Source organism: Peromyscus californicus, unplaced genomic scaffold, assembly GCF_007827085.1.
Source record: "Peromyscus californicus insignis strain IS unplaced genomic scaffold, ASM782708v3 Scaffold_1__1_contigs__length_55948999, whole genome shotgun sequence".
In the NCBI taxonomy this organism is placed as follows: Eukaryota; Metazoa; Chordata; class Mammalia; order Rodentia; family Cricetidae; genus Peromyscus; species Peromyscus californicus.
In genome coordinates, this window is record NW_026294492.1 from 35,312,731 (window position 1) to 35,325,289 (window position 12,559).

Below are 12,559 nucleotides of genomic sequence, written 5' to 3' on the forward strand. Positions count from 1 at the left end.
TGCACTCATGTGCACAGACCCACATGCACACACATACCTACACATAATTAAAGATATTTTTTAGATGTTTTTAGAAAAAGAATTGTGTTAGAACACTACTTTTGCAAATACACAAGGTACTGTTTTTTTGTTTTTTGTTTTTTCATTTTGAGACAAGGTCTTATGTGTAGCCCAGGCTAGCCTCAACTTACTCTATAGCCCAGGCTGGCATCAGACTTGCAGCAGTCCTCCTGGCTCTGCCTCCCTAATAATGGGATGAAATGTATGTGCCACCACACCTCACAAGAACTGCCCTGTTTTTTAGCGTCGAAAATGTCAGGCCATCACTCACTCACTCACTCACTACAAAGGCAAACAAACAAACAATATATTAACCATGAAAACAAGAAAAGGGATGCTTTGCATGCCCACAGGCAAGATTCTCTCGTGGCCATGCTATGCAAAGTAGGGTGAGCCCGGTCCACATGGAGTTTATCCCAAGCAAGAAGGACTTTCTGTGGAATTCTTTTCATTGTGAGTTTTGCCTCACAGGGTAGGAATCTTTCTAGAAGCTGACTTCGTTTTATGTTTCAACCTTAAACTCAAAACCAGAATGAAAGAGACAGCACATCAGTGCAAGAGTAAAGAATGGAAAATTAATATTTTTGAGCACCCACAACAGTAAGTTTTTCATAAATGATGCTTTCATGTGTGCTAGTAATCTATCATCTCATTACGTGCTTTTGCTGGGAGGCTGTGTTGTTTTGCGTTGAGTCTACGGATTGAACCCAGAGTCTCCTCCTAAACATTAGACAAGTTCTCTACCATTCAGCTACATCCCAGCCCTCATTCAGAGTTTAGTGGATCCTACGGTGTATAAACTACCATGTCAGTTTCACAGATGAAGGCAGTGATGCTCAGAGCATCTCCGGCCTCACTGGCGTGTAGGAGGATGCTGGTGCATGTATTCACAGCTTCTCTAACTACGAAACCCATGCACTCTTTCTGCTCTCTTATCTTAGTGAGACCTACCAGGCTACCACACCTGTAGCTTCTGCGATTTTTCTAAAGTGCAGAAAGTTCCGGAAAGGTGGGTTTTCAAATATGTCTATCTGTAAGACTGTAACAAAATTCAAACAAACATAAGACTTTGACATTGTGATACAGGAAAATAGAGACAACAAAAATTTTACTTTAGTTTCGAGAGAATCACCTGAAGGATGTGGCCATAACTCAGAGGCTTGGTCCAAGCCGTCTTTACAAATGCATCTATACTTTAGGCCGTAAAACCAATGGTCAGGCACCTGGCTACCCCTTCCATGAACACCAGTCACCGCCCCTGCCAATCCTCCTTTCCTCTTCCCTCCTCATTTGAACCCCATTGTGTGGGACTTACATATCCTTCATCCTTTGAGGGACCCCCCTGGTTTGTTACCGGTGTGAGACTGTGTGAAGTCTCTGAGACTGTCCTGTGTACAAGCTTGAATACAAACTTTCTCTGGAGTACATACCTATCAGAGAAACAAATAAACCATATAGCGGCATCCATTTGACATTTTAAGGGATGTGCAAGCTATTTGCAAAAGTGCTGGCTGTTTTGCATTTCCATGACAGTGCTGGAGGGCTCGCATTCCCTCGGAGTTCTGTCCAGCTCGCCGCCGTGTGATTGATCTTTTGAAGTACAACTATCCCAAGAGTGTAACAGAATTCATGGGGTCTTACTTTTAATTTCGTGTCTTTGTCTTCATTGAAGTGTCTGTTCAAAGGCTTTGCTGTGTTTATATATATATATATATATATATATATATATATATATATCACGTTGCTTATTTTCTTATTATTGACAAATTCTGAGAGCCCTTACTGTGTTCTGGATATAAACTCTTTATCAGACATGATTCACAAACATTTTCTCTAGGCCTGCGGCTTGTCTTTTCAGTCTCCTTACACTGTGTTTCGGAGAGCAGAAGTTTTTAATTTTAATTTTAATCCAATTTACCAATTTGTTCTTCGATGGGTCATGTATCTTGTGTGTCTCTAAGGAAGCCTTGTTTAATGCAAGGTTACAAAGATTTTTCTCCCATATTTCCATCGGCAAGCTTTATAATGATAGGTTTTACGTTTGGACTTATGATCTATTTTCAGTTAATTTCTGCATGTGGTGCAAGATATAGATTTAAATTATTTTTTTTGAAAATATGAATAACCAATTGTCAAAACACATTTTATTCTTTTCCCATTTGAATTGCCTCCGTTTATTTAGGTCTCATTTAATTTCTTTCATCTTTTGTCAGAATTACTTCTCTTTTATATGTTTAAGCTATTATGAAATTTTATGCTATTATAAATGGTATGGAATTGGAAATTCCAATTTCCAGTTATGTGTTGCTTGTATAAAGAAATACAATTGATTCTTGTATTGATCTTGTATCCCACAAGCTGGCTACACCCGTACTCGTACTTTGTTGACTCTCCCACAGCGTATTCCATATAGATTATCGCGCTATCTATTAAGAAGTACAATTTGACTTCTTCCTCCCTTCTAGAAGCCTTTTCATTTCCTGTCTTCCTGGGCTGGCTACATCCTTCAGTGAATTAGGGAAAGGTGAGAGGAATGTCCCCTTTCTTGCTCCTGAAGTTAAGGAGAAGGAATGCAGCCGGTCACCATTAAGTGTGATGTTAGCTGTAGATATCTCATGGATCATGCTTTTCAGGTTGAGGAAAGTATTTATTTCTTTACACACGGAACCATTTTGCTGGCCTGTGAGGAAATCATTTCTAGTCTTATATTGCTGAGTTTTTGTTTTTTTGTTTTTGTTTTTTAATGAGAAACAAATGTCAGACTATATATATTAAATGCACTGTTCCGAGATGGTCATGTGTTTTTCCTTTTTAGTTTGTTGGCACCATGCATTGTATTTATCAATTTTTAAATATCAAAACAACTTTCTTACATCCTCGTGATAAACGTCACTTAATGTGAATTTCTGTATGCGTGTTTATATTGTATGTGATGGGCAGCTGTGTAGTATACATATAGAAATATATACACAGAAATATGTGTTGCCTTTATCTCCAGAATCTGGAGTGATGCCACTTCCAGCATCCACGACATCAGTGATATGTGTATTCCCTCTTTTTGCTCCTCTGATCAGTCTGACTAGAGGGTTATCAGTTTTATTGATCTCAAAGAACCCGTTTGGTTTCATTGATTTTTTTCCCTATTATTTTTGTTTCTGTTTTATTCATTTCTCTTCTAATCTTTATTTGTTCCTTTTTTTGATCATGTTGAGTTTAATTTACTCTTTTTTTTTAAATCTTATTTGGCTAGAAACTGAGTTCACTAATTAGAGAAATTTCTTTTCTAATGTAGATATTTATTGCTCTCAATTGCCTTCTAAGTACTTTGTGACATCTTGTAAATTTTCATATGTTGTGTTTTCAGTTTTATTCAGCTCAAAATGTTTGTCAATTTCTGCTTTGGTTTCTTATTTGGGCTCTGGAATATTTATAAGTCTAATAATTATTTTCTCAGTATTTGAGATTTTGTAGCATATTGATTTCTAATTTCTCATTGGTAGCCACTTTAATTCCATTGTAAGCAAGGGTCATATTTTTGTATGGCCTTGATCCTGCTAAGTTTATTGAGACTTACATTATGATTCATAATAGATCTATTTGAAAATAGAAAATATGAATTCTATATTAATGGAGTGTTCTATAAATATCAATTAACTTATCTGATTGATTGCGTTTAAAGCTGTCTGCCTCTACCTTTGTTAATTTTCCATCTCCTGTCCAATTAAAGAGAGAAGGATGTTAGAATCTCCAGCTGTAACTGGGTTTTGTCTCTTTCCTTCAGCACTATGCAGTGTTACCCAGAGCATGAACTTGAGGTATGCTATGCCAGCCTCCTTAACTGGCCCTTCAGTGTGATGAAACCATCTCCTTCAACCCTAGTAATAGTTTTACTCCAAAATCTCTGTCTGAGGTTAAAATATCTAGTCTGTCTTTTGACTAGCGTTCACATGTCTTTTTCCGTGGTTTTATGTATAAAATGCTTTTGATGTAAGCCACATGTACTTGGACCTAGATTTGTTTGTTTCTTATCTTTTTTTTGGTGATTGGAGCTTGATCCAGGACCCAATGCTCTGCAACTCTATCTCCCAGCCCCTTGTCATTTTGATTTTTAAGATAGGACCTTTTTTAGGTTGCCCAGGCTAGCCTCAAACTTGTGATCTTCCTGCCTCAACCTCCTGAGTAGGATTACAGCCATGCACTACCATGCCTGGCCAGATTTATATTTAGTCTGATACTCCACTTTCTAATCGAAGTGTCCAGGCCATTTTCATCTAATACAATCACTGACATGGTTAGTTTTGAACTTGTGATCTTGCTTTTTAATGTGTGTCTCAGCTATTCTTTGTTCCTTTTCGTCTTTTTCTGCCTCCTATTGGATTTAGTTTGTTCTGTACTTCTGTTATTTATTACTCTTATTCTTGCTTTAGATTTTATAGTATAGATTCTAGGGGAGAGGGTACTCGCCCCTGAAGACATACGTGGAGGCCAGCAGTTGACGACAGCATACTACCCTCCATTATCCTCCTGCCTGAGTTTTTGAGACAAGGTCTCTCACTGAACCTGGAACTCATCATTTGGGCGTCACTGGCTGCCTGGTGAGCTTCTGAGATCCACCTGTCTCCGCCCTACCCACAGTGCTGAGGTTACAGGCAAATGCTGCCGCCACTTCTGATTTTTATATATGTGCTGGGGATTCAAACTCTGGTCTTTATGTTTATCCAGCAATCACTTCATCCTCTGAGCCATCTTCCCAGGCCCTGGAGTATACATCTTCAACTCATCAGAATCTATCCTCAAACGATACACCGCCTCGTGTTGATGTGAAACCCTCATAGGAGTATGTCATCATTCCCTTCCTCCACCCTGATGCTCTTGTTGTGTTACAATGTACCTGTTCAAGCATGTTATAGACCCCACAATACTTAGTGTTTGGTTAGCTTGTCCCATTTGAAGTTTAAATGATTTTTAAGACACATATATTTACCTATAGAGTTACTATTCTTGATTCTCTCCATTCTTTGTATAGCTACACATCTCCATGTACCATTTCCCTTCTTTCTAAAGGACTCTCTCTGACATTTTTGGAGGAATGCAGGTCTGATGGTGATCAGTTCCTTCAGCCTTTGTGTGTGTGTTTTAAATGTCCAAAAGCACGTCTTCCCTCTTTCTCTGAGACCTATTTCCATTGGTTGCGGGATTCCAGGTAGACAGGTTGCTGTCTCAGCCCTCCCAGGCCACTGGTACAGTGCCCTCTGCTGACCTTATCTTCTTCGTCCTCTGCAAACTTTTTAATTAGCACTTCTTTCAGTCGCTTTGGTTAGTGTGTGGCTTGTATTTTTCCTCACGTTTCATATGTCTGAGCTTTGTTGAAATGTCTCCATCTTTGTATTAATGGTTTCCATTAAATTAGTAAAGTCTTCAGTCAATATTTCTTCTAGTTTTTTTTTTCCAGCCTTCTCCTTTTTCCTGCTTTTTAGGAACTCAAATATCAGATCACTTAAATTTGTCTCCCAGTTTACTTACATTGCATTAAAAAAACCTTTTTCTCTATTTTTTTTATTTTGGATAGATTTTAAGTTTTTCACAGTTGTTTATTTATTAGTGTGTGCTCATGTGCGCACTTGCCTACTCAGAGGTTAGACGACACCTTGGGGAAGCTGGTCCTCCTCTCCTACCACGTGGGTTCTGGGAACCAAACTCAGATTGTCAGGGTTGGCAGCAGGCGCCTTTTCTGCCAGGTCATCTTGTCTGCTTCATTTGAGGTAGTTTTTACTGCTCTGTCTTCAAATTCTCTAATCCTTTCCTCTGAAATTTCTAATCTATTGAGTCTACTTCAGTTTTCCTCAGATATTGTATTTTCAGTTTATAAAATTTTAGATTTTTTTTTTTTAAAAAAACTATTATGTCTCTAAACCACATTTGAAATACATTAAGCACTATTATGATACAGAGATCAGTTCCCTTCTTGAAAGTCCGACATCTGTGTCAGTTTTAGATTGAATTCCAATGTTCTTCGTCTCTCTGGCAGTCTTTGATAATATGGTGAGCATTTTGAGTTTTAACTTGTTGGGATCTGAGGGTTTTTCTGTTCCTGAAAATACTTTTGCATTTTGCTCTGGGGTACAGCTGTGTTAGGTTGTAATCATTCCTTATTTTAGGATCTGGCTCTTAAAATTTGCCTCATTCCAGCAGTTCAGCAGTTTCTCTAGGGCTAACTGTTTCCCACTTCTGAGCCAAGATCATTCCGAGGTTTTTTTGGGGGGAGGGGCACCTGCTAAGAGCAGGCACCACTCCTGCCCTGTGAGCACTGGCCCTGTCCTGTGACCTCTGGTCCAGACCCCCAACATTCTCATATGGTTCTTTCCCAACCTCAAGTAGTGCACACACACACACACACACACACACACACACACAGAGTTAGCTCCTTGCTGAGTGATCTATGAGAGCCATCTTTGGGAGATGTGAGTCATTTCTGCACAGCTTTCTTCTTTATGGTCCTCTGTACCGGTCACCTTGGTTTCTCCAATCCCTGGATCCCATCTGTTTAGCTTCTAAACTACTGGCTCCTCTCTCATTTCTTTCCTCTCTGCTGCAACCCAGGATCTCCCCCAAGGCATCACACTGGGGTAACTGTGGGGCTTATTTGGTTTGCTCATCCTCTTTCAAGGACTAATGACTCTCAGTGAGCAGGGGTGGATCTCAGTGAGCAGGGGTGGATTTCAGTGAGGAGGGGTGGATCTCAGTGAGCAGGGGTGGATCTCAGTGAGCAGGGGTGGATCTCAGTGAGCAGGGGTGGATCTTAGTGAGGAAAGGTGGATCTCAGTGAGCAGGGGTGGGTCTCAGTGAGCAGGGGTGGATCTCAGTGAGCAGAGGTGGATCTCAGTGAGCAGGGGTGGATCTCAGTGAGCAGGGGTGGATCTCTGTAAGAAGGTTCTGGCGAGGGAGATAGGAATGAGTTAATAGGCAGAAGACAGCGTAGGGAGTTCATTATGTGCTGCAGTGAGAGATTAGGGACATTCTTGTCTGACTGGCAATCTTGAGGGTAAAGTAAAAAGCAGGTCATCGGTGGAGACTAAAATGAAGGAGAAAGTGCTAGAATGCTGAGAAAGAACAATGGTATAAAGTAACAACGCCCCGAGAGAACGGAAGAGCAAATGGGCACAGGTCCCTACACCACTGAGCCCCTTGGAGTTCCTGGCCATGAATTTAAAGCAGAAGCAGCCACACTCAGGTCCCTGGGCACTGACTGGACCAGTCAGTGAGCTGGGTTCAGCAGCTGTGAGGACAGAGACAAGGGAGTGGAGGATGTGCCCAAGAGACCGACTGGACAAGAGAGGAAGGTAAGCATTAGAGAAGGGGACAGGGTCAGGAGACAGTAGACAGAGGGACTGAGGAGTGGGGTTAATATTCTGATCCCGCCCCTTGGCGCCACCCTATGTCCTGACATGAAAGTCTCTTCATAAGGAAAAGCTCCGCCCCCTCTCTCTCTCCTCTCCCTCCACTTCCACGAGGTGTGCACCCCTCGACCCCCCTCTCTTTTTTTCTCCCCCCCTTCTTTCCTATCTTCTCTTCATCCTATTAAAATAAACCATTTTTGCGTGGATGTAGTGTCTGGATTGTGAATGTCTACCTGCCGCCCGGCTGCCATGCCCTAATGGAGTGGGTCGCCAGTCACCTGCTGCTGCATCTGCCCAGCATGCCAGCATGTTTCCCTGCATGCACAGTAGATAATTCATAACAAGAGATGGGTCAGAAAAACTCCTAGAAATAAGCTGGGAAAGATAAGCAGGGCTGGTCTGAGAGTGAATGAGGGTTTATTGATAAAGACAAGGTCGAGAGCAGGGCTACTCAGTGAGTAGTGCAAGGATGGCAACCTGGTTGTAAATTGCATGTGCAACAGGCTGTGTTTAAGAATTGATCTAGGCAGTGGTGGCGCACGCCTTTAATCCCAGCACCTGGGAAGCAGAGGCAGGCAATCTCTGTGAGTTCGAGGCCAACCTGGTCTACAGAGTGAATTCCAGGGCAGCCAGGGCTACACAGAGAAGGCGGGGGGGGGGGGGGCGCAGGGGAGACATAGGACTTGAAAGTAAACATTTAGAAATATGAGTGTAACAGTCCATGGACTTGGACTTGGAATGCCTTTGAGTTTTGGGAATGAGTTCTGAACCCAGGTCCAAGGCATGGCAAGGACTCTACCATGGAGTTAACATCTGAAGTCCCACCTTCACCCCTGTAAACTTGACACAGAGTCTTACGAATTTGCCCAGACTTGACTTGAATTTGTGATCCTCCTGCCTCACCCTCCAGGTAGCTGGGATCAAGGCTCTCATCCCCGTTTCCTGCAGTGGACTGCCTGGTTTTTGTTTCATTATCTCATTTACCTATTAACTTGTACTGACTTTTACAAAGTCATGGGTCTGCAGCAAGTTGGACACAAACATTAAAAAATCTGGTTCTTCTCCCATAGCAGAAGCACAGTGTGTGTGTGTGTGTGTGTGTGTGTGTGTGTGTGTGTGTGTGTGTGTGTGTGGCTGTGTATGGTAGTCTCTGCATGGAGAAAAAGGGCATTGGCAGAGAAGAATTGGAAGGACCATATCCTTAAATAATGAAGTTATCCGTTATATATATGAGAAGGTCAGCTAAGCAGATCTATGGGAGGCCATTCTCAATATGTGCTATGCAAACAGTACAACTTCAGGTGCTCTTTGAGGGTTCAGGAAAGTGGCTATTCAAGGATTCAGGGAAGTGGCCATCTGAGAGTCCAGGGAAGTAGCCATTCTCCTCCCCATTTTACAGAAAACAGACTCAGAGTGGTTGAGTAATTGTGTAGACTCACAGCCGCTAAAGGTCAGGATCAAGGTCGGAGCCTGCGTGTGTCTCTTGTACCAAAGCTGAATTCTAACTACACCACCACACTCTCCGCTCATGGTTACAGTTAGAGGGTCAGCCTGGGCTAAATTTCTTGAAACCCAAGGAAAATGCCTTTTGGAAATGTTTTGTGGGCTGTGTGGCCATGGAGGGTGTTTGGGTTTCTTTAGAGACACAACTCATCACAGCAGCTCTGTTGATCCATAGCCCTTTGCTGCTAGACCTGATCCCTCCAGTTAGCCTTTGTTCAACCAGGAGTCTGAAGCGCCCCAGGAATCCAATATCCAATATCACTGCGGGGTTCCCGCCATTTGTCTTCTTGTGCCTTAGCAGTCACATATGAATTAGAAGCATCTGATAGTCATTGGCAAAAGGGGAAATTGCAGATGATTTTAATGCTTTCTGTCAAAACGTGTATGGCTATGTGACGTTTACGGTCTGTGAAGGTCTATTAGAGATCTATACTTTTTGTTTGTTTGTTGCTACTGTTTGGGTTTTTGGTTTTTGTTTTTGGAAACAAGGCCTTGCTATGTAGCCCAGGTTAGCCTCACACTCACAATCCTCCTTCCTCTGCCTACTAAATGCTGGGATTACGTGCACACTACTCCCAGCTACTGTGTCAAACCATCTTGTTTGTTTATAAACTTATAAACTCTTGGGAACTCTCCAGTTTCTGATATGGGCTGCGAAGGCTTTTACCCTCCTCCATGTCCAAGTCCAGGAAAAGCTGGTGTTGCCAGGTACCAAAAACAATGTAAGCCTTTTTATTTTTAGGGACTTGCTGGGCTCCTTTGTCACTTGGCTCTCCTGTGGGCTTAGGAAGTAAAATAATATGAGCTAAAGCTTGTCCCCACGCCACTTGCTCGAGGTACCCTTTTCCTCAAAAGCCTTCCCTGGTGTGTCTGGATGGCTCTCCAGGCAGCCTCTGTAATGGCAAGGCTAATGCATAGACAGGGCCGGACACACAGTATACAGTAGATGCTCAATAAGTGTGAATAAAAAAAAATGAGTGACCAACTCCTCCTTGGTGATGAGGTGATGGGTGTAGTCTTCTCCACCTTAAGAATGTCACTACCATTTATGTCTATAAAAGTGTATGAGAAGGATATTTGGACCCACCAGGGTTAAGGATCATTTTTGCACTCAAGCATGACTTTGTCTCTGGGATTACAGAAGAAATGCAAACCCCACCCAAATAAGCAAATACAATTGGCGAGGTCAGGTATGACCCCTCAGTTCATCTCGAAAGAATCAAAGTAAAAAATAGCCGCAGAATTTTACTTAAAAAAAAAAAATAGTACTGCAAATAACACTTTTGGTGTGTGTGGGGGGAAACATCCTTAAAAATATTTATTATAATAAACCATTAATCATCACAGCTGTCATCTGAGGGGAATATAGAGCCCCTGGTTGGCTTCATAAGTGTTGCTAAAGTTTTCCAATGCCTGCTATTAACCGTTGTTATTAGTGTGAGGTTTAACACCCGAGCCTCTTTTGGGGCACATGTCGGTAGAGAAAGTGTGCTTAGAGGCCTGAGAACGTCCACAAAAAGGGGCCTGTTCTTTCCTTCCATCTTGCCACATTGTTTGTTTCGTCAATAAGAAATGTGGCTGGCATGGCAGGCAAGAGGGATATGCAGAAAATTTCACGTGACTTCTTTTTCTAAATTCATATTTCTCTATAAGTTCATATTCTGGTTGGATGGAGAATGTTTTGATTTCAGTTTTTTCCTCGTTGTTGGGAAGGGTCAGGAATCATAGTCTAACGACCGAGGTAAGGGTCTACTTTGTCTACAAAAACCTATAAACCTAGCAAAAACTCAACTCTCCTGTCTCAGTAGAGAATTCGTCCTCTTCTACATTTAAAGACAAAATAAAATACAGAAGACAGTTACATCCTAGGTTTTTTATTATATCTTTTGAAATAATTTGTATATACCTTTTATATAATTCTGTGTGCCACAAAAAATAATGTTAATCGTACAAAATCAAAAGTTTAAAAAAAAAAGCCCTAAGTATAATTTTTAAAATCTTTTTCTCCTCAAGCGTTTTACGATGGGATAATGAGACAGATGTCTCTCAACTGGAAGGACATTTTGACATTGTTATGTGCGCTGACTGGTAAGTACATAAAAATCATAAAACTCCTGTTAGGGGGAAAAAAATAGCTTCTCTGGAGTAATTGGGCTGCACTGCTTTGCTGATGGCTAAGGAAAGTCAACAAATGAAGCACAAAGCCACCTTAACCTCAACAAATTAATATTCATCTCCATGTGACAGTTAGGAGGTAGTCTTCTATCACACAGTAACTTCTACCACATTATTTCCCAAAGATTGATTTTCAGAAGCATTTCCATTTTCTGGAATTGCCTCTGTTTCATGCTTGACGTATCAGTAAATGGACGACTTAGGCAAATTGCAAATAATTATGGCTCGGAGAGGAACAGTCTGGAGAAAAAGGAGTTTATCAACACAAACAGCTCAATTAGCTTCCTTCTTGGGAGAGATCTGATATAAGGGATATACATGTGTACACACATATAGACTCTTTGGTAAATAAACATATCTGTGAAATATCTTGTGGGAAATAGCCTTTCTTAAAGTGTACTTGATATCTGATGTTTTCGGAGCTGATTCTTAGTTATACGGAACACCACGATTACACAATCACATTTTATTCTTATGCAAATAACATCCAAATTTGTCAGGTGTCTAATCTTTTTAAATAAATTTACCCTAGACATTCTGTCTTCCACCTTAGCCCAATCTGCTTATTTGTTAATGGGAGCCTGAACCCCATAGACCTTCGTAATTATTTCAACTGATTTTGTGCCTTTCTTCATTCAGTCTGGGTAGCTATTTCTGCATATGGAACACGTGAGTGAGCCATAAGCGAGTGTTCTCCCTGTTCAGGGTAAGGTCTTACTTGGAGTTTCCGCATGATCATGATTCCGTTAGATTTGAAAATAGGGAATTCAGGTTCGGACTTGCTGTTACACTGATGAGAACCCTGAGTGGATCTCAGTCAGAGGAAGGTAGACACGTTTTTCAGGAAGTAACTTTATCACTATTTAAAGACAAGTTCCAGTGTCCAACTTTCCCACCAAGTCAATGAGATTAGGGTTTGTTTTGTTTCGTTGGGTTTTGTTTTTGTTTTTGTTTTTGTTTTGAGACAGAGTTTCTCTGTGTGTGTAGCCCTGGCTGTCCTGGAACCTTCTCTGTAGACCAGGCTAGCCTCGAACTCAGAGCGATCTGCCTGCCTCTGCCTCCCGAGTGCTGGGATCAAAGGCGTGCGCCGCCGCCGCCGCCGCCGCCGCCGCCGCCGCCGCCACCACCACCACCACCCTTAAATGACTTTTTAATTCCCTCTCCTCCTTCTCCTATTACTACTGCTACTATTTTTTTTTTTTTGGACTTTGCAGTAAACAGTAAATATTTTGTCCTGCTTTTAGCTAAGAATTCCCAGTTTTCCAGGACCGTTTTGGTCTCCTTGCACTGACTGCTACACCCCTTTTTCCAAATACGGGAGAAGCCTAGATTTCCGGCTGATCAGTGACAACATGCCTCCATGCTGCGCTCCCCCATCGAATCAAAAAGGAGCTCAAACCAAGCCACGTGGTTTACCAAGTAAT

The 12,559-nt window shown here is 41.7% G+C and overlaps 1 protein-coding gene across 1 annotated transcript in view; it reads left to right on the top strand.

The window, feature by feature from the left end:
* Nucleotides 1–12,559, top strand: part of Camkmt (calmodulin-lysine N-methyltransferase) — a 372,402-nt gene that overhangs the window by 336,037 nt on the left and 23,806 nt on the right. The window contains exon 8 of the mRNA XM_052746461.1: nucleotides 10,974–11,048. Within this exon, the coding sequence (XP_052602421.1) occupies nucleotides 10,974–11,048 (75 nt within the window). The remainder of the gene's footprint in view (nucleotides 1–10,973; nucleotides 11,049–12,559) is intronic.